The sequence below is a fragment of the Anolis sagrei genome, chromosome 5, assembly GCF_037176765.1.
Source record: "Anolis sagrei isolate rAnoSag1 chromosome 5, rAnoSag1.mat, whole genome shotgun sequence".
Lineage (NCBI taxonomy): Eukaryota > Metazoa > Chordata > Lepidosauria > Squamata > Dactyloidae > Anolis > Anolis sagrei.
Window position 1 is genome coordinate 140,709,845 of NC_090025.1, and position 26,346 is coordinate 140,736,190.

Below are 26,346 nucleotides of genomic sequence, written 5' to 3' on the forward strand. Positions count from 1 at the left end.
CTGTTCTTCATACTATAAGTACAGGAGCTACTCAGAGTTTAAATATAAGTCAATGTAGTGGGTGGAGATTTGGACTATGACTCTGGAGACCGGGGTCTGAATCACTGCTCAGTCATGGAAACCACTGAGTGACTTTAGGCAAGTCATACTTTCTCAGCCTCAGAAGAGATCAAAGTGATGACCCTCCTTCTAAACAAAAAACACAAAGAAAATGGTTTGTCTCCTTTGGTCCTCCATAGTGCAAAGCAGACATAATACACCCTTAAAAGAACAACAACAACAACAACAACAACAACACTTTATTTTTGTATCCCACCACCATCTCCCTGAAGTGACTCAGGGTGGCTTACATGTGGACAAGCCTGGTCAAACACAGAAATAAAGCACAGCACAATGAAAATTCATAAGAACAACATCATAAAACAACATAAAAACGACATAAAATAATATCATCAGTCAACTCATGAACTGACATCATAATCAATTACTAAACTCTGCAGTCAAAGGCTTAATTTAAGATACATAGTTGTACCCAAGAGTCTCATAATTCATTCTTCAGTTCAATTAACTGAATTATGTGGCAGTGTAGATCAGACTTCTATCAACACAAGATTAGGGGGAGACAGTTCAAGACAGGTAAGGCCCACACCAAGAGCTCCATCATTTGAAACAAGGCACAAAGAGGAATAAGTTTGCTAATAAAGGGGTTCTCCCTGAGTGGTTTTGCCAAATTGAGGGCAACAAGAATTGAATATCCATTCTAAATACCTATCTTGGGAGCTAAAAGCATAGTCAGAAGAGAAAATTCTTCATTAGCGGAAGTATACAAGAAGATGAAAGTCAATGGAATAACCATAGTTGGGTAACGCTCTGTGAGGGAGAATCAGGAAAGGAAACAGGCTACTTTAGAGCAACAGACGTGGTAGAAGGCACTCCATGTAATTGGGTTCCAATTATTGAATTTGGAGACTGATTATTCGAAATACTTATTGGAGATCAAATAAATAAAAGTTTAGGTTAGATGTTTAGTCTACTGCATCACATAAACACCAGTGTTTCCCTTTGTTTAAGCATAATGTTATCAAATTCAGCAAAGATAACAAAACATAACTTTTTAAATGAAGAAACAAAATAAGTTATACAATCTTCCTAAAGTCCTAACTGAAGGATATATATTAAAAAGAGAGAATATATGACAACTATACATTATGTCAGGTAAGTTACAGTCTCCAGCTTTAACTCTGATATTGTCTGTGTTTTTCTCCGTTGGTCACTCCACCCTCCAGAGTATAATGTATGTTCCAAATGACTTCTTGTTTAAAAAAGAAACCAAGAAACATTAATCATCTCATCCAAGACAGTGGCTGCATACAATGCCAAGAACACATTGTCTCTTGCAATGTAAATCAAATGCTGCCATGTATATGCATCCAAATAGATGGAAGGGAAAAGTCATATCTGGGCATTAAGTAAAGGTAAAGGTAAAGGTTTCCTTTGACATTAAGTCTAGTTGTGTCCAACTCTGCGAGGTGGTACTCATCTCCATTTCTAAGCTGAAGAGCCGGCATTGTCCGTAGACACCTCCAAGATCATATGGCCAGAATGACTGCATGGAGCACAGTTACCTTCCTGCAGAAGCGCTATCTTTTATCTACTCACATTTGCTTGTTTTCGAACTGCTAAGCTGGCAGAAGCTTGGCTTAACAGCATGAGCTCACCTCGCTCCCTGGATTCGAACCGCCAACCTTTCAGTTCGCAAGTTCAGCAGCTCTGTGGTTTGACCTGCTGCACCACCAGAGGGCCCATCTGGACATTATGTCCCATATATAAATTTCAATGTGATTAATACATTTGATCTTATAACAAAAACTAGCATAAATCATAATCATAAATCTATATTGGGTTGAAGGTTGACATAGTTCTTCTAATCTTCACCAGTACAGAAATCCATGAGAGTGATCAGAATGAACCAGGTGAGACAATTTGAGTAAAAATAAAATCAGACAGAACTAAATGCAACAATGCAAGAGGTGGTGGGTAGTGCTTTTCAGAAATAAATCCCAGAAATCTCAGAGATGCAATAATAAATAGTTATGGGAAACTTTAATTACCGTGATATTTGTTGGGAGACTTCACTCTTTCGAGCATAGGCTGCCCAACAAATTCCTGCTGTGTCTTGCAGATAATTTCCTATGTCAAAAGGTAGAGAAAGGAACAAGAAGATCAAGAATCAAAGTAGTTGGTAATTATGGCGGAAGCAAACAGTTCTTTTACATTCTGTTCTGGTCAGGCCTCATTTGGAGTACTGCATTCAGTTCTGGGTACCTCATTGTAAGATGGCTATAGTTGGAGTAGGTTCTGAGAAAGGCAACAAGACTGAGAAGAGGTATGAAGAATAAAGAACATGATGAAAGGTTGAAAGAACTAGGCCTGTTCAGCTTGCTAAAGAGAAGACTGAGGGTGACTTGATTGCCTTTGAAGGCTGTCACAGAGAAGAGGAGGCAGGATTGTTTTCTGCTGCCCAAAAGAGGAGGACCAGGTCTAATGGTTTTGCATTATGAGAGTAGATTTTGATGGAACATTGGAAGGAACTTCTTGACAATAAGAGCTGTTCAGGAGTGGAATTAATTGCCTAGAGAAGTGCTGACAACTGCTTAGCTTACTGGAAATGCTAAAGATCCTGCATTGAACAATGAGTGAACTCAATGATCCATGAGGCCCCTCCCAAATCTAAAACTGTATGAATGTGGGTAATGATGAAGGAAGATATCAGCTGTCACCCTGCAACATCTGGAAAAGTTTGAACAATGGTGATCTAAAGCAGAGCTGAAGATCAATCCTATGGGGCCATGGGCCATACCAGTACATCCCAATGCAACCAGAAATGTAACTTCCAGTCACCATTGTCTGCCCCCCCCCCCCAAATTACCCAAAGTTTTGTTCCAAGACCTGCCATGGACTGCAAATGTATAAATTAGTGGGCATGCACTTTCAGGTTTCCCCACAGTTGTATAGAAGCTGAGATTAGGACAATACAGCACATCCACTGAAGAGGTAGTTAAATATTGCTTTAAAATAGGTTTTGTTAATAGAAATTGACCCTGTCTTCCCATGAAGCATGTGCTTTTTGCCCTCATAGTGCCACTATATAGTCCACAAATATGAGATTCCTGCACCAAACAGAATGATGTCACAGTGATGCAGAATGCTGCAACATCACAAGGTGGCCTGAAGGGCAACACAAGTCAAACCTTCCTATTGGAGGTACAAAAAAAGAAAACTAATTTTGGCTAACTCCTATCCTCATTGCGGAGGGTAGATCCATGGCACTCACCAAATACTATTACTAACTGGTTTAGCAATGACATCTGCTTGAACAAACCACACACACACACACACACAGACACACACGGACACCAGCCATCCAACAACAACAAAAAATCCATTTTTCTCTGAAAGTGGCATTTTAGTTGGTTTTAATAAAGTTACTAGATAACTATGATTCTGGCCTCTCACCTCCCTATTGGAGATTATTTTAAACACATTAACCATTGCAGACCTTGTTCAAAACGTTTTTTTGAATTAGTCTTGTTACTATAATTAAGGAGTATGATGTTTCAGACAGTTATATAATACTTCACCTACTGATGTGCATCTATTAAAGACTGGAAGCTGTCAAACTCCAAAACCACAGTTAGAAAAGGTATTTTCCAGATATCTGTTGTACACACAGCATCAAAAGTAAAAAAAAAAAAACACCTTGTAAAGAGATCCACCTCATAGTTTAAAGAGCAGTTGATATGTAATTCCCTTTACAATGTCCAAATAACCACCAAGGACTTTTCAACTATCCAAAGCCATCTGGACTTCTCATGAAAAGGCACAAAATAGGTATGTGCTTGTTGTTGTCTTTAAGTTACTTGCAATTTATGGCAAATGTATCATGGGGTTTTCTTGGCAAGATTTGGTCAGAGGGGGGTTTCACCATTGCTTTCTTCAGAGATTGAGAGAATGTGAATTGGCCAAGGTTACCTAATGGATTTCCATGGCTGAGGAAGGATTTGAACCCTAGTCCCCAGGGACCAAGTCAATCATCCCAACCACTACAGCATGCCAGCTCTCAAGCACACACTTAGGACATCTCAAATGCTTAGAAAATGCTAATTATTATCATCTGTTCCACAGTTTACCAGGCATTACAGGCTGAAGTATTGGACCATCTGTTATTCAGATTTCATCCAAGAGTCTAGAAATCTACAAGGTACCATTGGATAAGGTGGCACATTCCAAGCAGTGTCAATTTTTGAAGTTCTGTTATTGTGCTCCTATCTATGGTGGTTTCATTCAGATGTTTTGTCAGATCACTTTGGATTACTAACAAAGCAGATATTGTTGGAACTATATTACCCCCCCCCCCCCCCGCCCCAGGATACTGAATCTCCACATGTAAGACTTGTTCAACAGTTAGAAGGAGGAGGACGATGATCTTATTCATTTACCTCAAATGGAACCGAAGCTGGTATACAAAATATTAAACTGAGAACAAAAACATATAAACACCAATGAGATATGCTTTATACTTTGCAAAGTAGAAACAGAGTTGCTGCCTCCTCTGCTTTACTCCATGCCATTTTTAATATGGACTTACAAGCCTCACCTTGCAAGGCCTGCAGAGAGGCTGGAATCACAAAGTGAGACTCATCAATACCTATTTAAAATGGAACATCTGTGAATCGGGTCAACCTGCAATTGTGGGATACTGATTGGAAATGTTATTTTAAAAGCAATTAAACAATATTACAGAATTAAAAGCATTTAAATTTTGTTAAAAAACTGAAGAACGACAAAACTATACACAATCAAAAGCCCCTTGCAATCAATTTGTGAAAGCCTGTTGCATTAAGCAAGTTTTAATTTGCCAGTGGAAGGTTTGAAAGGAGGTGATGAGCCTGGCCTACTTGGTGTTTCAGGGAGCAGCTGCCAAGTTGACCTTTTCCTTTAGTCCTACCAATCATGCCTAGGAAGATCGCAGAGCTCAGGCAGACTCAAATAGAGAGCTAAAGTCCCTTTAGTGGTCACAACCAGTACTTTGATTTGTGCACAAAATGGGCCAGCAGTCAGCTGTGTGCTCCCTGTAGCCCACATGTGTCAAACACAACAACAACAATCATCATCATCACAACAATTTTATTTTTATACCCCGCCTCCATCTCTCCAAGGGACTCAGGGTGGCTTACAAAGGGACAAGACCAAAGAATACATCAATCAAAAACAAAACAAAAACATATCACAATAAAACATAACATCATAAAAACAGTACCATGCTGAACAACAAAGTGCAGAGTTCAGAGGGCTCTGAATTTCTGCAAAATTCCTAGATAGAGTTATGGGAAAGTGCAAAATTCAATAAGGCAGGGCTGGGAGAATAGTGTTCTTGGGTGTTAAAATGTCAGAACTATATAGCAGAGGTCATGCTAAAGTGCCGGAAACTTAGGTAACACTGGCCAATTCTTTGGAACTGCCTAGTCAAAGGCACAGCGGAATATCCATGTTTTTAGGTTCTTGCGGAAGATAGACCGAGTAGGTGCCAATCTGACCTCCCTAGGTAAAGAATTTCAGAGCCAGGGGGCCACCACTGAGAAGACCCTCTCCCTCGTCCCCACCAGCCATGCTTGAGACAGAGGTGGAAGAGAGAAACGGGCCTCCATGGAAGATCTTAGAACCCGTGCTGATTCCTAGAGGAAGATGCGATTGCAAAGATAGGCAGGTCCCGAACCATTTAGGGCTTTGTAGGTAATAACCTGCACCTTGAATTGGGACTGGAAACTCATTGGCAGCCCACCATATCATTTTACAAATTAAAAGTAACCAAGGCATGTGTCACTCTGACCAGATCAGACATCTTCAGGAACAGGACGAGCCAGTGCACTTGCTTTAACTGTGCAAATGCATTTCTGGTCACTGCTGAAATCTGAGCCTCAAAGCTGAATCCAGGAATACAGCTGCATTGCAAACCTATAAATCTACGTTACTTAGTCGTTTTCTCATAACAAGAAGAGCAGTCCAGCCCAATGCATTTTGTTACCTATACCAAAGCATAAAATGATCCCTCCCTCTTCCTACATCAAAGGGCAAATTTCCTTAAGTATGACACTTTTACTCCTGAGCAGAAAAGCTTCTAAAGGCAGCCATCAATAAAGAAGGCAATCATAATAAATAAGATAACAATTCACTGTCCTTTTACGACTTAATGCCTGAAGCATTTAGCTGTCTATGCCTAATAATAGGCCTGTATAGATCTGAAATTCTTATGTATAGATCTGAAATTCTATACATAAGAACAGAAACATGAAGTTGTTGTTTTTCAAAGAGGGAATATACAGAAGACATTTCATAGAGTTGAGGCCTAGAAATAGCTCTCTATTTATGGTACCAGAAAAGTATGAGCAAATCAATTTCTTTTCTCCTCATGTTTACTTCATCTGCAAAAGGGCAATGCACAGGGTAAAAAAGCAAGGTATGAAGGGCAGGTGAAGTTTTTCAAACACCGGAAAAATGTGACCAACTGCAGTTTACCTCATGTTGTCCAGCTATATCTGAAAACAGAGAAGCTATTGATGATGGGGGCTTAATATAAAGAGGGCATTCAGACACCAGATGTCAAGATTTCCTACACAAATCACTCTCTGAATAAATATACAAAATTTGAAGCTGCAGAAAAATTGTGAAATGTGAACCAAGAACTTTTTCCAGAGAATTTTCTTAAAATACATTTTCCCCTTTGCTATACTCCCCAAAGGCTTTCCATTTTCAGGGAGATGGATGGGATGTAGAACCTCTATCTTCAAAGAAAGTAGAACTTGGAAAAGTTACTTTTTTGGATTCAGTGCGGTTTTTAAGATAGCAACAATTATAAGCTTTGAGAAAAATAAAGATGAAACTTCTTAACAAATCTTGCAAAAACAAACAAGCAAACTCATAAGATTGGGATAGGGTTGCCTTACGGTTGCCATGAGTCAAAAATGTCTTGAGGGTATGCAAAGCATTACCTTAATATTTGGGAGAAAATATAGCAAGAAAACATATACAGGCAGTCCCCAAGTTGCAAATGCCCAACTTAGAAATGTCTAATAGTTAAGAACAGGGGCGAGACAACAGGAAGTAAAAGAAATCTACCCCTAGGAAGGTAAATTCACTCCTGAAACAGTTTTCATGGAAAAAAAGTGTCCTCACTGAAGCTTTATCACCAATCCTTTTTTCAACAACAATCACATTTTTTCATTTTTTTCCAATTATCAGAGAAGCAGGAAGTGGTGAGATATCTTCTGAACAGAGGCACAGACAGCAAAACGAACACCATCAGAGTGTACACCTTTCCCTATGATATCCAAAGCATGTGCATGTATATACATATATAGACACACACACACTGGCTAGAGTTACACTTAAAAATGTATGTATTCTGACTTACACACAAATTCAACTTAAGAACAAACCTACAGAACCAAACTTGTTCATAATTTGAGGACAGCATGTACAGACATATGTACAGTACAATTTGATTCTGTAGGGATACATTTGTTTCTTACATTTAATACGAGGGTGATCTGGAAAGTAAGGTTACAAGGCACATAGCTCTTGTGGGCAATTTTTGTGGGGGAAGTTGTTATCACTGCCGTGTAGCAGGAAGCCAGTGGAAGCAAATGAACAGTGCCAGTCATCAGTAGCTCATCGACTGGCATTGTGGTGAAGGTTAGAGATGAGCATCCTCATTCGATTTCCTCCAAGTGCAAAGTTCGCACTGTAATACGCTACTTAAATGCTAAGGGCATAAATGCTGCTGCGATTCATTGTGAAATCATTTCAGTTTATGGAGAGATGCGTAATGTCAAAACAGCATGTGACCAAATGGGTATGGAATATATTGTGAGACCATGATGAAACTTTGCAGAGCCATCCAAAATAAACATTGTGGGATGCTGACAGTGGGAGTCTGTCTCCTTCATGACAATGCTACTCTGCACACCGCTCATGTAACACAAGAGTTGTTGACTTCATTTGGTTGGGATGTTTTAAGCCCCCCTCCCCCCTCTCACAGCCCTGATCTCGCATCCAGTGACTTTCATCTGTTCAATAAACCGAAACAACACCTTGGTGAAAAACATTTTTCCAATGACGACGAGGTGAAGATCGAAGTGACGAACTGGCTGAAAAGGGCGAAGGGAAACTTCTATGACACCGGCATCAAAAATCAATCCCACAGATAACAAAATGTAACTGAATGGAGATTATGTTGAAAAATAATGTAATACCTATGCTACAATCCATGTAAGTTTTATTGAAATATATTCATTCTTTGTATTTAAAAAAATCTTGTAACATTACTTACCAGATAACCCTTGTAGTTTGAAAACATATTGGAAAAGAACATTTTCATCCAGAACAGGTCAGATAAGGAACAAATACTTTTCTGTTCTGGGTCACAAAAATATTGCAAGTTACTATTGCATAAAGCAGAAATTCTAACTGTAAGTTGATAAACATCCCCTTTTGTTACTATCCAGAAAGGGGCAGACAGACTGCAAAAGCTCAACAGGATTGAATTCAGTCAGCTGACAGAATAACTACAAGAGACTTTGGTCTCCAAGGGAAAAAATCTTCTGCATAATGAAGTCACATGTACAGCAAGAATCTTCTCAGATCCCAAACTGATAAGAGAGACAAAGGCTTCTGTACAGTAGCCTGTTAAAATTTCATTTTCTGCAGACAAAGAATTTCAGTTTCAAACAGAATATGAAAGAGTACAGACTTTTAAAAACACCCTGTAAATTATAAAGAACAGTTCAGTCAAATGAAACCACTAAGAAAATTTTGGGCTTACTCTGCAAAGATTTATCAAACAGCTATGCAAAAATCTTATTTTGCATTTCTAACTGTCAAGGAACAAACTTTCGGAACACAAGCACTTATTCAAAAGAATATATTCTAATTCATTTATATAATAATGCATTTATATTGTGGTTAATTATAGTCATAATGAAATAAACTGTGCAGAGCTATCAATAGCTCACAAATCTGTTAGAGAAGAGGAAATTATGTAGGTAAAGTGGTTGAGGAAAAGATGAGCATGGGAAACTGGCACCCATCTTGATGGGAGAAATAGTACTATGGTGGTGGTTATTTAGCAGCTACATTGACAAGAAAAAGCAGAGAGGGACTGAAAAGCTGCGTACATCAATAATGCACAGTTGTTCAAAATAACACTGAACAATGTGTTAACTTTTGAAAGAACCAACAGGAGTCCTTTCCATAGGTTAGATATGCATCTACTGAAATGAGTAGTTACTTACTTCTGAGCAAACATAAATTATGTTTCAACAGCCATTCCATTAAAAGGCAGTCCCCAAGTTGCAAACATCCAAACATCCAACTTACAAATGACTAATAGTTAAGAAACAAGAGTGCACAATACGAACTGAGAGAACTCATCTACCAACTAATTTAGACTATAAAGCAGGAGGGAGCAGTGATGCTGAGATTGGGTTCAACTCCATTCCATACCATGGGACATGCTCTTATTTGAGGATGTATTTTGCCAAAATGGTGACCAGAAATGACATCAAAATACTTCCTGTTGCCATTTTGATTGTGACCATTTTGGGGATTCTCAGCCAGAGAGTGTTGTTTGGGGTTGGGACAGTTTAAATTTAAAAATTGAGACAGGGGCTTGAGAGCCATAAAGATAAGGACCTTTGGACAACATTACTATGTATTTGCCATATATGAACATAACCTGGCTTTCTATACACCAGAGGTTCCCAATCTGTGGTCCATGGACCACCAGTGGTCTGCAAGAACGAAAATATAGACAATGACCTCACTATTACTACAGCATTGCCTCGAAACCACGCAGCAACTAGAGTGACTGGTCTCACAAAACCCTCTTATAATGCCAAGGCAACAGGGATGTCAGGAAAGGAGAGGCTGACTACCTACGAAAGATTACTACTACCACATCAGCTCTAGATTATTAAATATGGGTTTCTGTGAGCGATCAGATGGCGACTACGGATGGCATATGTTCTGTATCAGAAACTAGAGCTGATGTGGTCTATACAATGCAATTTTTTGAATCAGCACCCCAAGTAACCAAACCAAATCTAAAGTTGACCAAAAACTGATTTGTAACCCTTTTGGTACGAATGTTGGAGAGGATCCCTGGTCAAGTGGTCCCTGGTTTTAAAATAGGTTGGGAACCACTGGTGTACACTAATACTCACAAAAATAGTCATAGGATAAGAAATACAAACACCCAGATTTTGCTGAATAGTTGTAACTAAAACATGGACTAAGAAATCCTCAACAGCAAATGACTCCCCACCCTAATAACCCCCATTGAGATAAATATTTTCTGAGACTTTCATATATCTTCACCAACATACTTTGATTCCTCTGTGAGGACAGACAAGGAGTTTTGATTCCGTACATAATTAAAACAGTCACATGGCATTCCAGTGAAATAAATCACATATTTAAGTAAACATATGTGGAAAGGCATATAAGTGGTTATTTATTCCCATAGATCAATGGTTCTCAACCTGAGGGTCCCCAGGTGTTTCAGCTTTCAACTCCCAGAAATCCCAGCCAGTTTACCAGCTATTAGGATTTCTGAGAACTGAACCACTGCCATAGATGTAGAAGATGACTTTTGGAAAGTGCCACCACTACACTATGAGCCTCCAGCTGCAGCATGACACAATATAAAGCCCTATACATAGGGCTTTGTGCAAACTCTCTAAAAAGATATAGTTCTCCATATCACCCTGCATGAGTTTGGGGATGCTCAGAAGAAGGTTTTCTCTTGATCCCAAAACCACAAAGCATTCCTTGACAGAGAAGGCTAAAGACCTTGTAAATGACAACTCCCATTATTCCATAGCATTGCAACATACAAGTTAAAGTGGTATCAAACTGCAGTGTAGATGGGCCTCAAGAAGGCTCATCCCAGGCTGTGGAACTCACTCCCATGGGAAACTAGTCCGCTCATGGACTGCTGTCCTTCTTCTGCCAGACAAGAACCTTTTCATTTGGATAGGTGTTTGTCTACTTACTGGTTTTTGCAAAGAGGAATGGTGTAGTGTTCAAAATGCTTTAAACCAGCATTTCTCAACTTGGGGGTCGGGACCCCTGAGGGGGTCACAAGGGGGTTTCAGAGAGGGATACAAACACCATCAGAAAACATATATTTCTGATGGTCTTAGGAACCCCTATGGCAGAGAAGGCTGAAGACCTCTCTGCCTATCCTTCTCTTCTCTTTGGAAACAGAAGGAATCCTCCCACTAAAAGCCCTCCTCCACTGTGATTGGCTGGCCTTTCAGCCAGCCTCTCAACCAAGGGGAGGGCTGTGTCTGAGACTACATGTGGGGAGGGGAGAGCAGGTGTGCTCGGCACAGTGTTGTGTGCATGTGCAGGCAAGGGAAAGCATGTGAAAAAACAACAACATAGGGAAGTGTGGGAAGTTTGGCCCAATTCTATCATTGCTCTTTGATTGTAGGTGAAATATAAACTGCAAGTCCCAAATGTCACGGTCCATTTTCCCCAAACGCGACCAGTGTTCACACTTGGGCATATCGATTATTTGTGCCAAGTTTGGTCCAGATCCATCATTGTTTGAATTCACAGTGCTCTCTTGATAGGACTCGAAGAGATGTAGGTGAACTACAACTCCAAAACTCCAGTATTTTCTGTTGGTCATGGGAGTTCTGTGTGCCAAGTTTGGTTCAATTCCATTGTTGCTCTTTGATTGTAGATTAACTATAAATCCCAGCAACTACAACTCTAACATGACAAAATGTATCCCCCCCAACCCGACCAGTATTCAAATTTGGGCATAGCGGGTATTTGTGCCAGATTTGGTCCAGTGAATGAAAATATATCCTGCATTATCAGATGCAATTACAATTTGTAGAAGTAGCAAAATTACAGTTATGAAGTAGCAACAAAAACAATTGTTTGGTTGGGGATCACCACAACGTGAGGAACTATATTAAGAGGTTGAGTCATTAGGAAGGTTGAGAAACACTGCTTCAAATGGTTATAAATCCATAGTGTCTTAATAGTTTTCTTACCTCTGTTTTGTTTTCATCTATGCTATGAGTCACATTGCCTCCCATATTGGGCAAAAAGTAAAGATATAAATAAATAAGCAAACAACAAACTGCAAGCATCTGCTGAGTAACCAGAAAGTTCTTGGACTTTTATCAGACCTCATTATGTTCAGAAAAAGAGCTTTGCTGCTATCTTCATGAAATACTGGATTCTCTCTTAATTGCCTACTGAATCCTCAGGGTATGTTTCCTTCCTGCTAGTTTACCATTCAAAATCCTTAAATAGGTTCATATACATTATAAAGGGACCCCCCCCCCCCGGTGGCAGTGGCACAGTGGGTTAAAACGCTGAGCTACTGAACTTGTCGGTCACAGGTTCAAATCTGCGGAGCGGCATGAGTTCCTGCAGTTAGCCCCATTTTCTGCCAACCCAGCAGTTCCAAAACATGCAAATGTTAGTAGATCAATAGGTACCGCTCCGACAGGAAGGTAACGGCACTCCATGCAGTCATGCTGGCCACATGACCTTGGAGGCGTCTATGGGCAATGCCGGCTCTTCAGCTTAGATATGGAGATGAGCACCACCCTCCAGAGTCGGACATGACTGGACTTAATGTCAGGGGAAAACCTTTACCTTTACATTAGAACCCACATATACACCAGGGGGAAATTATTTGCTTTTCAAGAAAAGTGGGGGCTAGATCTGAGGACCCTTTCAGACAGTCATATAACCCAGAATATCAAGGCAGAAAATCCCACAATATCTACTTTGAACTGGGTTATCTGAGTCCACACTGCCATATATCCCAGTTCAAAGCAGATATTGTGAGATTTTATTTAGCTGTGTGGAAGGGGCCTTGAGGGTGTGGAGGTGTAAAAGGATGCCAAGTAATAAGTATGCCTCCTTCATCGCCTTTCCTTCATTGCAGATCTCTATTTGGACCAGTGCTCTTTTTTATCTGTCTGAAACATTTGCTGAGCTGCAGTAACTTAATCCGTCCTCAAATCCTGAGGTTCAAAAGGCATTTGCTATCAGTTCGAAAGCGATATATCACTCCCATCACTAACACATACAACAAATTAACAGAGATTTAATGCAGGGGGAAACTTTGTCAGCCCAAACCGTTTGGCTACAAAAGCCTGCAGTAAATACATATATAAATATATAAAAAACGTGGCATTACAGGGAAATGAAGGAGATGGGCAGAGAGGCATGAAAACTACTGTAGTCTCCTTCATTCCACCTTCTGAGCCCTGCTTCTACGGCAAAGAGAGTGATTGCAGAGCAGGAGGATGGAAAATTTTCAGAATGAACAGATCACCCGCAAAGTCTCCAGGCATCATTTTTTTTGCAGCATAGGCCTGAAAGGGGGCGTGTGCGACTCTTAGCGAAATGCCACTCTCCCGTTCCTGAAACCTCTAGAAGGAGACAAGGCTATTTTAGGTCTCTCACTCCCCATCCTCATATCCTGACAGCACCTCCTCAGCCCCATATTATCTGACAGGAACAAGGAACAATCCCAAAGGCTTGCAACCAAACACCCACTCAGCTAAATGCCACTCAGCAGAACGAAACACAAAACAGCCCACGTATTATGGGGGAGTGATGCTCATTTTGTAATCAGCACCCTCTCCCCCTTTCCAGCAAAATCCCCCTTTAAAACTCCATTAGCCCTATAAGATTTGACTGTTATGCCTCGAGAGAAGAATCACTGGCTTGTTGTAGGTTTTTTGGGATATATTGCCATGTTCTAGAAGCATTCTCTCCTGACCGCCCCAGCCTTAAGTCAAAGATGAGTATTTTATGACTACAGCATTGGACAAGAGGTCTCATTAAATCCAAGGGCATCTCTTTCCAAGTCTGTTCAACTATCAGGATCAGACTATAAAACTGCAAACTTAGGTGAGCTAACCTGGGAGGAAAGACCCAGAGACTTTCAGATGAACTGAAGGAAGGTGGAAGCCTTACTGAATGGAATTAATGGGAGTTACAAATTGCTTAAATTATGCACCCATTCCGAATAAACTTAGAAAGCCATTTGGAGCCCACTTATGGGGAAGAATTAAGGGGATCGAGAAGAGTCACAGTCTATACCAGGCATGGTCAAACTTTGGTCCTCCGAGTGTTTTGGACTTCAACTCCCACCATTCCTCACAGCCTCAGGCCCCTTCCTTTCCCCCCTCAGCCGCTTAACTCCTGGAGGACCAAAGTTTGCCCATGTCTGGTCTATACACAAGTATTCAAGGAGAGATTACCTCAACCAAGGTTCCTAATGAGTTGGCACTTTAATGAACAGGAAGAGTGACATGTCTTTTGAGCATGGACAGAGTTTTTCTTCTGTAATAATCACAAGTAGATGACAATATGTGTCATACTTGACATTACTACCTAATGAAGGAAGCATTTAAGGGCTCCCTATTCTCCATTTCCTACAGAAAAGCCTGAAATGCCTCTTCTAATAGAATCATACAATTGGAAGAGACCTCAAGGGCCATCTAGCCCAACCCTTCTGCCATGCAGGAAAACACAATCAAAGCACCTCTGACAGATCAGGTTAAAAACTATCCAGACTCTGTTTAAAACCCTCCAGAGAAGGAGACTCTACCACAGGGTTGTTGGAGGTTTTTTGGGCTATATGGCCATGTTCTAGAAGCATTCTCTCCTCATGTTTCACCTGCATCTATGGCAGGCATCCTCAGAGGTTGTGATGTCCTCACAACCTCTGAGGATGCCTGCCATAGATGCAGGTGAAATGTCAGGAGGGAATGCTTCTAGAACATGGCCATATAGCCCAAAATACCTACAACAACCCAGTTATTCTGGTCATGAAAGCCTTCAACAAGACTCTACCACATTCTAAGGCATAATATTCCACTGCCAAACATACCATCAAAACATTACCATCAAAAAGTTCTTCCTAATGTTTAAGTAGAAACTTTTCCCTGCAATTTGTATCCATTGCTCCATGTTGTAGTCTCTAGGGCAGCAGAACCTAAGCCTTCCTCAATGTATGATATGGAAACATAGTTATGTTTACAAATAAGTAAACACAGCTAATATGTCCCTTCTCTCGGATTGTTGTTGTTATTGTTGTTGTTGTTGTTATTGGCTCCAAGCTAAACCCATTTAGCTCTTTGGGGGCTTGGCTTCCAAATCTTTCCAGGGTTGAGGGCATTGGGTCCCAAGGATGATGGGGTAGCTCTGCTTTGGAAAGGTGAGTTTCCAGCTCAGAAAACCCCAGTGAGGCTGTCCCTACAAGTCTCTCCCTTTTCTCCTGCCCTGTTCCTGTAGCTCAGTCATGAGGGGGGAAAGGAAGTGGCCTGAGGCTGTTAGGAATGGTGGGAGTTGAAGTCCAAAACGCCAGGAGGGATCAAGTTTCCCATGCCTGCTGTAGCCCCTGCTGCATCCGCAGGGAGGAAGCTGGAGACTGGGAATGTTTTGCTTGAAGAGGGCTGAGAGAAGACATGAGAGCCATGTTTAAATATTGGAAAGGAGGTCACATCAAGGAGGAGGCAGGTTTGTTTTCTGCTGCCCTGGAGACTAGGACTCTCTGGATCCAAACTGCAGGAGAGGAGAAAACATGAGGAAAAACCTCCCGAGCATAAGAGCTGTTCAACATTGGAACTCACTGCCTTGCAGTGTGGTGGAGTCTCCTTCTCTAGAGGTTTTCAAGCAGAGGCTGGATGGGCACCTGTCAGGAATGCTTTGATTATGTGTTCCTGGCAGGCAGGGGGTTGGACTGAATGATACCTTGGGAGTGTCTTTCAGCTCTAGGATGCCATGGTTTATAAAGGCGGTGCTCAAGTGAGGCCAGTGTCCTTCCAGTCTCCTTCTCTGTGGGTGTGTAAGCAGAGGCTGGCTGTCCATCTGCCGGGAGTGCTTTGACTATATATTTCTGCCTAGGTTGGATGGCCTTGGGGTCTCTTTCAGCTCTAGAATCCTATGAGTCTACGAATTTGGTGCTCAAGTGAAGTCAGTGTCCTTCCAATCTCCTTATCTGGGGGTGTGTAAGCTAAGGCTGGATGGACATCTGTGGGGAGTGCTTTGATTATATATTTCTACCTGGACTGGATGGCTCGGGGGGGGGGGGGGTCTCTTTCAGCTCTAGGATCCTATGAGTCTATGAATTTGGCACTCAAGCAGGGCCAGTGTCCTTCCAATTTCTTTCTATGGGGATGTGAAAGCTGAGGCTGGATGGCCGTCTGCAGGGAGTGCTTTGATTGTGTATTTCTGTCTGAAGTGGGAGTCTATGATTTTATGAATTCGGCACTCAAGTGAAGGCAGTGTCCTTCTAGTCTCCTTCTCTAGGGGTGTGAAGGCTGAGGCTGGATGGTCTTCTGCAGGGAGTGCTTTGATTGTGTATTTCTACCTGGATGGAATAGCCCTTGGGGGTCTCTTTCAGCTCTAGGATCCTATGAGTCTATGAATTCGGCACTCAAGTGAGGCCAGTGTCCTTCCAGTCTCCTTCTCTGGGGGTGTGTAAGCTGAGGCTGGATGGCCACCTGCCGGGAGTGCTTTGATTGTATTTCCCTGCGTGACAGAAGGGGAGTGGGTGGTGCTGGGGGTGTTTTCCAACTCCGTGACTCTTTCAAGGGTGGCCTGGCGTTACCTTTCCCCCACTCCCCCCCCCCCCCCCCCGCATGGCAGACAGGTGAGGTGAGGTGTCCCTTCCCTCCCTCCCTTCCCGGAGGGGCCACTCACTCGGCGTATCCCGTGGTCCAGGGCAGGCGCTGGCTCTCCTTGTTGAGGATGAGGATGGGCCGGGCGATGTGGTCGGCGGAGCACTCCACCTCGTCGGGCGAGAGGCCCAGGAACTCGGCGCGGCCGTAAGGGAAGCGCAGGGGCAGGTCCGAGCCCCCTCCTCCTCCGCCGCCTCCCCCTCCGCCTCCTCCGCCGTGCTCCGACCCGCCAGCCATGATGCCTCCCATGAAATTGGCCACGGCGGACTTGACCCGAGTCAGCATCGTCCCGCGGCCGGCGGAGGGCGAGGCTGTCCCCGGAGCCCCTCCGGCGCCCCCTCCTGCGCCACCAGCCCCGGGGCGGCGGCGGCCGGGAGAGCCCGCATCCAGCTCGCGGGGCCGGCGGCGGCGGCGGGCGGCGGGAAGGCAAGGGCGCAGGGCGACGGCTCAGCAGAAGCCTCTCCCTCCTCCTCCTCCTCTTCCTCCTCCTGCGGCGCCCCTGGAGCCCAAGCGCTTCCGCAATGGAGGCGCCGCATGGAGAGGGGACAAACCCCCCAAGGAAGCAGCAGCAACAGAAGCAGCCAAAGCGAGCAGCGGGGGTCGAGCGCGCCTTGCCTCTCCTCCTCCTCCTCCTCCTCCTCCTCCGGCAGCAGACCAACCTGGCTGCCTCCTCCTCCTCTCTCCCTCTCTCTCCCTCTCCCCCGCCTCCCTCTCCGACCCGACTGGCCAGAGGGTCACGTGATCCCCAGGCAGCCCTGAGCTCGTCTCGGGAACTTCCTGATCTGTTCAAGGGAAGCGACTCCAGGCCAGGGATGGGAAGCTGTCCCTCTAGCTCTCTCCCTCCCCACTCTCTCTTTCTCTCTCACCCCTTCTTCCCCACTTGAGGTCGCACCCCCAAAGCCATAGGGAACAAGAGGAAGCCAGGGAAAGGGCCTGAATTCAGCACAGGTGTGCAAGTGCTTCTCTCTCTCTCTTTCTTTCTTTCTCTCTCCCTACCCACTCTCTCTTTCTCACCCCTTCTTCCCCACTTGAGGTCGCACCCCCAAAGCCATAGGGAACAAGAGGAAGCCAGGGAAAGGGCCTGAATTCAGCACAGGTGTGCAAGTGCTTCTCTCTCTCTCTCTCTTTCTTTCTCTCTCCCTACCCACTCTCTCTTTCTCACCCCTTCTTCCCCACTTGAGGTCGCACCCCCAAAGCCATGGGGAACAAGAGGAAGCCAGGGAGGGGACTCTTCTCCTCTCCCTCCCTAACTTCCCCAGGTCACTGGCTTCAGCACAGGTGTACAAGTGATTCTTTCTTTCTCTCTCCCTCCCCACTCTCACTTTCTCTCATCCTTTCTTCCTCATTTGGGGTTGCACCCCCAAAGCCATGGGGAACAAGAGGAAGCAATGGAAGGGGGCTGAATTCAGTACAGGTGTGTGAGTGCTTCTTTTTTTCTTTCTCTCTCTCTCCTTCCCCACTCCCTCATTCTCTCACTCCTTCTTCCCCACTTGGGGTCACATCCCCAAAGCCATGGGGAACAAGAGCAAGCAATGAAAGGGCACTCTTCGTCTCTCCTCCCTACCTTCCCCAGGTCACTGAATTCAGCACAGGTGTGCGAGTGCTTCTCTCTCTCTCTCTCTTTCTTTCTCTCTCCCTCCCACCCCACTCTCTCTATCTCTCATCCCTTCTTCCCCACTTGGGGTCGCACCCTCAAAGCCATGGTTAACAAGAGGAAGCAATGGAAGGTGACTCTTCTCCTTTCCCTTCCTACCTTCCTCAGGTCACTGGATTCAGCACAGGTGTACAAGTGCTTCTCTCTCTCTCTCTCTCTTCCCACTCTTTCTTTCTCTCACCCCTTCTTCCCCACCTGGGGTTGCACCCCCAAAGCCATGGGTAACAAGAGGAAGCAATGGAAGGTGACTCTTCTCCTCTCCCTCCCTCCCTTCCTCAGGTTACTGGATTCAGCACAGGTGTGCAAGTGCTTCTCTCTTTCTTTCTTTCTCCCTCCCTCCCCACTCTCTCTCATCTCTTCTTCCCCACATAACATCACACCCCCAATGCATGGGAAAGAAGAGGAAGCAATGGAAGGAGACTCTTCTCCTCTCCTTTCCCTCTCTTCTCCAGGTGACTGGATTCAGCACAGGTTTGCAAGTGCCCCTTTCTTTCTTTCTTTCTTTCATTCATTCATTCTCTCCCACTCCCCACACACTCTTTCTCTCATCTCTTCTTCCCCATTTGAGATCACAACCTCAAAGAACAAGAGGAAGCCATGGAAGAAGACTCTTCTTATTTATTTATTTATTTGGTACATTTGTACCCTTCTCTTTTGCAGGCTAAACATGCCCAGCTCTTTAAGCCACTCCTCATAGGGCATGTTCTCCAGATCCTTGATCATTTTAGTTGCCCTCCTCTGGACACATTCCAGCTTGTCAACATCTCCCTTCAATTGTGGTGTCCAGAATTGGACACAGTATTCCAGGTGTGGTCCAACAAAGGCAGAATAGAGGGGTAGCATGACTTCCCTGGATCTAGACACTAGACTCCTATTTATGCAGGCCAAAATCCCATTGGCCTTTTAAGCTGCTGCATGACATTGTTGGTTCATGTTGTTGTCCATGTTCCTGGTTTGAAAGTATTATTTCTTGTTTAACTGTGTGATGCTTACTTTGAAAGTCATTGTTATATTCCAGAAACTTGTTTTTTGTGGCGGCCACAAACTATGTTGAACTGCTTAAGACTCCATGAGATATTCTTTGAAAAACTATAGCAAAATGTGCTGCAGGGTGTCACACTAAAACAAAGGTTTTGCAGTTTAATAAACCTTTTTCATGTTGCTTGTGATAGAACCAATTAGGAAATGATATTTATAACCCAGGAACAAAAATAATGTTACATAGTGTCTTTTACTTCTCACTAATCATAAATACCCTAAAGACACCAGATCTCATCTGATCTTGGAAGCTAAGCAAGGCCAGCTCTGGTTATTTATTTATTTATTCATTTTTCTGTATTTATATCATACCCTTCTCATCCCAAAAGGGACTCAGAGCCATTCCAAACAGACATAATAAAATAATCATATACATTAAAAACATAAAATTAAAAAGCAATATAAACATTAAAACTCATTAATTAAAACCACGCAATCTGAAATCATAGTCAAAGCCATTCCAGCCACTATTGCACATATTCGTCTTCACCTATTGCACTGCACTACTGGTCAAAGGCTTGGTCCCAGAGCCATGTTTATACTTTCTTCGTGAAGGTCAGGAGGGAGGGAACTGATCTGATTTTACTGGGGGGGGGGGAGTTCCATAGCTGAGGGGCCACCAAAGAGAAGGCCCTGTCTCTTATCCCCACCAACTGCACCTACAAAGGAGGTGGGGCCGAGAGCAGGACTTCCCCAGACAATCTTAATCTCTGAGATGATTCATAGAGGGAGATGCATTTGGACTGATAGGCTGGGCCAGAACCATTTATAAAGCCAAAAACTTTGAATTGTGCTCAGTAGCAGACAGGCAGTCAGTAGAGCTGACATAACAGGGGGGTTGTATGCTTAGGACTTGGATAGGGGACTGCCAGTGAAGACCAGGTGCTGTATGTTGGGGGTTGTAAATGTAAACAAACAAAAGCTTTATCACAGTTTCTGAATCAAGATATATCCTGCAGTATAATAAAGTGTCACTCAGGCTTGTGTAACAATATCTTAACTTCAGTTCAAAAGGTCAAACAGGACAACAATATATACAGCAGTCTCTCTCTGAATTCACACAGAGAACAGAGGGAATAAACAGTCTTTAAAATATGCTTCATGCCTTAGAAATGATCAGGCTTCAGAGAGTTGGCAGTCATTTCCTTCCTGGAAATTTTCACTCAGCACTCTCTTCACTCTCTGAGGTGAACGTGACAGTTAAAACCGTTTGTCTCAGCAGCAAGCCAGAAACAGTAGCCAATCAGAATTCTGGCTCCTGGCATGCTCAGCCAATCAACTGCCAACACATGCCTCTCCAGTCAACCCAGCACATCAAGGTGTCTTTTTACAATTCCCCACATTGTAGGCTATATTTCAGAAGAACACAAGTATATAACCCATGGGATCTATATAAATTGATAAGAGGCTTGAAAGCTTGCACACACACAGGCACCTATTTATATTTTTGTGTTGGTCCTCCAAGAAGATTTGTGTTCATTTTCACTCTAAATCACTTCCCTGACATTCAGTTATTTGTTGCTCAAAAAAGACTTTATATGCCAAGAAAATCTATTTATCCTGCTCCCTCAGGGTTGTCTATTCTTTTGCTCTCCGTGGTCTTTGCTGGAGGCCTTTCCTATCACCACCTACTGACCTTTTGCATGCAAAAGGCTATTTAGAAAACCTTTTCTCCCACCTTTCAGATTCTTTCTTCTGCCTTCTCGCCCCACGCAATTCTCAAGCCAAAATCATCACGTGATGCAAAAGAATAACCAGAAACAAAACTGGAGAAATAGAAACAACCAGAGATCACAATGAATCTACAAAAAAAAAAGCATTGTGGAAAATGAAAGTGTCAACAACATTCGGCTGGAAGGGTTATTATATTCAGGTTGATGATTTCCAAATCTACGTTTCTACTTTTTAATCTTTTACCTATCACCTATTAAGATTCTCCAGGGATTCAGGAAAATAATGAGGAATGATCTGAGTACAGCATGTTTTTATTACAAATAATACATAAATCATAAATAAACCTATGAACACTGTCAGTACTCTGTTTGATGCCAGTACATTGAGGCCTGCCAGAGTTTTTCATGGCTGCTCCTTTAACCTGCATGTGAGGGGGTCGGGGTGAGCCTTTAATAAAGCCTGGGTTGGATCTTCCTCAGATTTCAGTACACTAAAACTGCTCAGAAAATGTGGAGTGGATTTAGGAACAGCAGTATTTTGCAGCATTTTAGGTGCTGAAAATGACTGAGGTTTTTCAAAAATCAGGGTCTTTCTGGGTATTGAATTATCAATGTTTTATTCTAGTTTTCTTTTCCTAGTTACAAAAGCAGTATGAGCCCTGTATGGTTTCATTTAGACAAAATATAGCCTCTCTGGGCAATGTTTAGGTCCCCCAGAGTGATTCTATGGTATTTTGGGGCTGAAAGTCCTTCAGTTCTATATCCAGAAATGTATTTCCCCACGGTCCACCTACTGTTTGAGGTAGGTGTGAATATTGAAATTGCCCACCTAGATTAGCATTTAATGGCCTGACAGTTTCAAGGTCTGTTTTCTTACTGCCTGGAGGAGTCCTTTCTTGGGAGGTGATTAGCTGGCCCTGATTCTTTCTAGTCTGGATTTCCCCTGTTTTTGAGAAGACAACAAAGGATTCACCCAGGCAGACCTTGAAAACTGCTAGGCCATTGCATGTTAATCAAGGCGGCCAATTACAGCATTCACACCTACCTCAAATAGACAAGAGTTCTTTCTCCCAAACTGGACATTCCAGAGATATATAAATCCGATTGTCCTAGTTTCTAACAGACCTCACAACCCCTGAGGGTGCTTGTCATAGAAGCGGGTGAAACGTCAGGAGAGAATGTTTATGAAACATGGCTATACAACTCAGAAAACTCACAGCAACCTAGTGATTCCAGCCATGAAAGCCTTCAACAATACATACATCCTCAACTTTTATTTTAACAACTTACCCTATTCTATTTATTGTTTTTAAGGCACTCAAAATTCCCGATTTTTTTAAAAAAAGACAAGTTGGGACAGAGATTTGTGTGTGTGTGATTCCATTTCTCCCCAGTACTTGACAACATTTTTATGGGTTTAAAAAAATATGTTAGCTCTCATTCAAGTGGCCATGTGGGTGTCACAATTTCTCAGCCCAACAAACATCTGGATAAATGTTATATATTATTACATTCTAAACCATAATTCTATGATTACATTATAGACTGTCATTCTGTCAAATGGGCAGAAAGCCCAAAAAAAAACCTACAACAACTTTTGCCCATTTGTTTTTTTTAAAAATCCACATTTTTTATCATTAGTATTTTATTTATAGTTTGTCCGCTGTGCTAAATGTTGTTATTTTGTATTGATGATATGTATTAATAAAAATCAAATGCAAAAGGGACTCAGGGTGCTTTCCAACACACATGGCAAACATTCAATGCCTATAAAGAACATATAAACAAATTACATCAAAACAGAATACATCAAAGAATATACAAGCAAACTAACTATAAATTTATTACCAAAAAATAACCAAAAATACAACTTAAATCACCCTTAACTGACACAATCATATAATAAACTGACGTACATCAAACAATATACAAGCAACCTAACTATAAACTTAATACCAAATAAAATTAACAAAAAAATACAACTTAAATCACCCATAACTGGCATAATCATATAATATAGATAAACAGGATACAAGTGACAATCCCATGATGAGGTTTGAAAAGAAGAAGAGTGAGGCACAGTTCTATTATACAGGGCCAAGCAACAGATGAAAGGTCCTCCATCCATCCCAACTGCTACTGCCCTGGTTGCAGAGGAAGAGAAGAAGATACAGTTTCTGCTGAACTTAATTCCTTTCTGGACTGCCATCCTCTTTCCTTGACTGTAGTGTCTTTTTCCTAATAGCATTTGGTTGTTTTTTTCTTCTTTAAAGCACCATGTACAGTACTGGCACTATATAAATTAATGATAGCAGTAGCAGCAGCAACAGCTTTGGCTGACATTATCTTTTGAGTTACAGTTATTTCTAAGCCTTGGTTGTGTGAAAGATTGTCCTGCCACATGCTGCAGCCATGTAAATGAACCCAAACTAAACACATGGAATACCCTCCCATATGTCTGAAGGGAATGCTGGGATTGCCAAGACAGCAGAGCCTGAAAGTCACTCAAATGTCTGTAGTCACTTGTCTAAAACACCAGGGCCAAATGATGATTTTACTTGCTAAAATTCTCCTTTGATTCATTCTGGTTTGCCCTGCTGTTGCTGGAATCAAAGGTGCAGATAGTAACTCTGTGTATCACTAACATCAAGTTGGTGGGGGTGGAGTAGGATTGTGCATCGCTTGGCCCTTCCCACAGCCTCCATCTGTTGATAAATGCTACACTGCTAGCTTCAGGCAAGTGGGCTTTGTACACACAGTATGTTCCTTGCAAAATGCAGGCTTTCTCAATCTCATGGGAAGAACCTTCATTTGTGAGGCTAATCTGGGCACAGCTTGTACACGTGGAAGCCTTCTATGTATTTTCAGGCTGGAGCAGGTGGAGGTTAGTGTACCAAACCTTGCTTTTTATTGCCAGAGAAAGTCACAAAACAAATCAGGATGAATGGACAGATACACATGTGTCTGAATTGCAACCTTATTATGCTATAAGTGTATCTCAGTTAACAAAACCTCAGTCAAAGAAGAAAGGAGTTTTAGAACAACTGGCTATAATCTTTGCGAATTCTTGGAAAACAGAAGTCCAACAGACTGGAGGAGGACAAATGTTGTCCCTAACTTCAAGAAGGGAAAAAAGAGGATCCAAACCATTTCTCTCCAGTCAGTTTGACATCCATCCCAGGAGAGATTCTAGAGCAGATCATTGAGGAAGCAGCCTGTAATCACTTAGAAAGGAATGCTGTGATTACTCAAAGGCAACATGGATTTCTCAAAAACAAGTCACACCAGACTAATCTTATCATTTTTTTCAATAGAGAACTTGGTAGAAGCAAGGAATGCTGTGGATGTAGCATATCTTGGTTTCAGTAAAGTTTTTTACAAGGTTTCCTGTGATCTTCTTGCAAACAAACTAGTTAAATGTGGGTTAGGCAATACTACTGTTTTGTTTTTGTTTTTTTGTGTCAGGAGCAACTTGAGAAATTGCAAGTTGCTTCTGGTGTGAGAGAACTGGCCATCTGCAAGGTTGTGGTCCAGGGGACGCCTGGATGTTTTGATGTTTGATCATACTTGTGGGATGCTTCTCTCATGTCCCCACATGGGGAGCTGGGGCTGACAGAGGAAGCTCAACCTGCTATCCCCGGATTTGAACCACTGGCCTGTCAGTCATCAGTCTTGCTGGCAAAAGGGTTTAACCCATTGTACCACCGGGGCTCCAATACTAGTGTTACATTTATTTACAGTATTTATTTACTGTAGCTGGGTTGTAGCACAGCTGGTTAATCACCAGCAGCAATAGATCACTGCAAACCAGAAGGTGGCAAGTTCAAAGCCCGAGTTGGATTGAGTGCTCGACCATTAGCCCACTGTCCACCTAAGCAGTTCGAAATCAGCTGAGCTGTGAGTAGAGAAATTAGACACTGCTTAGCGGGGAGGTATTTTACAACACCATAAAAACATCATAGCAGATGGAGCGACAGCACCCCCCTGTTTCCAGAATTGAGCATAACCTCCAGACGCCGAAGTTGGAAAATGCCGAAATACCTCTGTCTGTCTGTCTTGTATGTCTAAAAATGGCACTGAATGTTTGCAGTGTATGTGTGCAATGTTATCTTCCCTGAGTCCCCTTTGGGGTGAGAAGGGTGAAATATAAATACTGTAAATACATGGATTTGTAAATGGTTCCACTTCATCCTGGAAAGAAGTGACTAGTGTGGTGCTGAAGTGTTTGGTCCTGGGCTGCATCAAAAGGAGTATAGTGTCTAGATTCAGTAAAATCATGGTGCCCCTCTATTCAGACCTCGCCTGCAGACTAGGACTTGGAGCAATGGGTTCAAATTACAGGAAAGGAGATTGGACTAGTTCCCAGAATTCCTGTCCATTGGACAAACTGGCTAGGGTTTATGGGACTTGGAGTCCCAAAAATCTGCAGGGCAACAGGTTGTGTTTCTCTGCAATAAAGGTTATTGGACTTGTGTTGTCTATTGTGTGCTACAGAACTGGTGTCCTAAGAAAACATCCTTTTTAATGCCACCCTAGGTTTATGTCATTAGCATTTCACTTTACCAAAAAGGAATAGCCAAATGGACATTTGAAAACCATGTTTGTGTAGAATTGCAGCCTGGAAGAAATAAAACAAGCATTTCAGAAATGAGACTATTTTACAGAATCTCAAGCTTGAGTTAACTCACAAACTCATTTATATTCCAGTGATATGCTTGATGAATCTTAGAATTGATAAAATTCTTACAGTCAAAGTAAAACTATTTTAAACACTGTAAACAGTTTTTGAAAAGTTCAACACCACCAAAACAAGTCCCTCAATCTAGTAGGCTAAAACCAAGTTATAATCGCTGAACCTGAAAAAATTGAGTATTCAATCAATTTGAGTAACTTGACATTACATTGAGGTCCCAGCCAGCATTCTATACAGAACAGGGAGACATAGTCAGGAAGGTCTTCTCCTTCTACTATCCAACCTGGGACACAGAGGAGATCCTCCCAACTAGCCTTGAGGCCTTAATGCCCTGAAGTGCCATATTATGTAGGAGTCAAATAAATCTATTACAATATATGATAAGCTACAGCATGGGTTGTAAACAGGAAAGAGCCAGCAGGTAGATATATTGAAATTAAAGTGTAGACCTAGGAAGACTGGCTTTGAAAGAACTAGATAAGATCCTCATTTGTAAAGAGA

General features: G+C 42.4%; 1 protein-coding gene across 1 annotated transcript in view; it reads right to left on the reverse strand.

Moving 5' to 3' along the window:
- PPM1H (protein phosphatase, Mg2+/Mn2+ dependent 1H) overlaps nt 1–17,611 on the reverse strand; it is a 107,173-nt gene extending 89,562 nt beyond the window's left edge. The window contains exon 1 of the mRNA XM_060777538.2: nt 16,810–17,611. Coding sequence (XP_060633521.2) covers nt 16,810–17,072 — 263 coding nt within the window. The 5' untranslated portion in view covers nt 17,073–17,611. The remainder of the gene's footprint in view (nt 1–16,809) is intronic.
- Nucleotides 17,612–26,346: the final 8,735 nt, after the last annotated feature.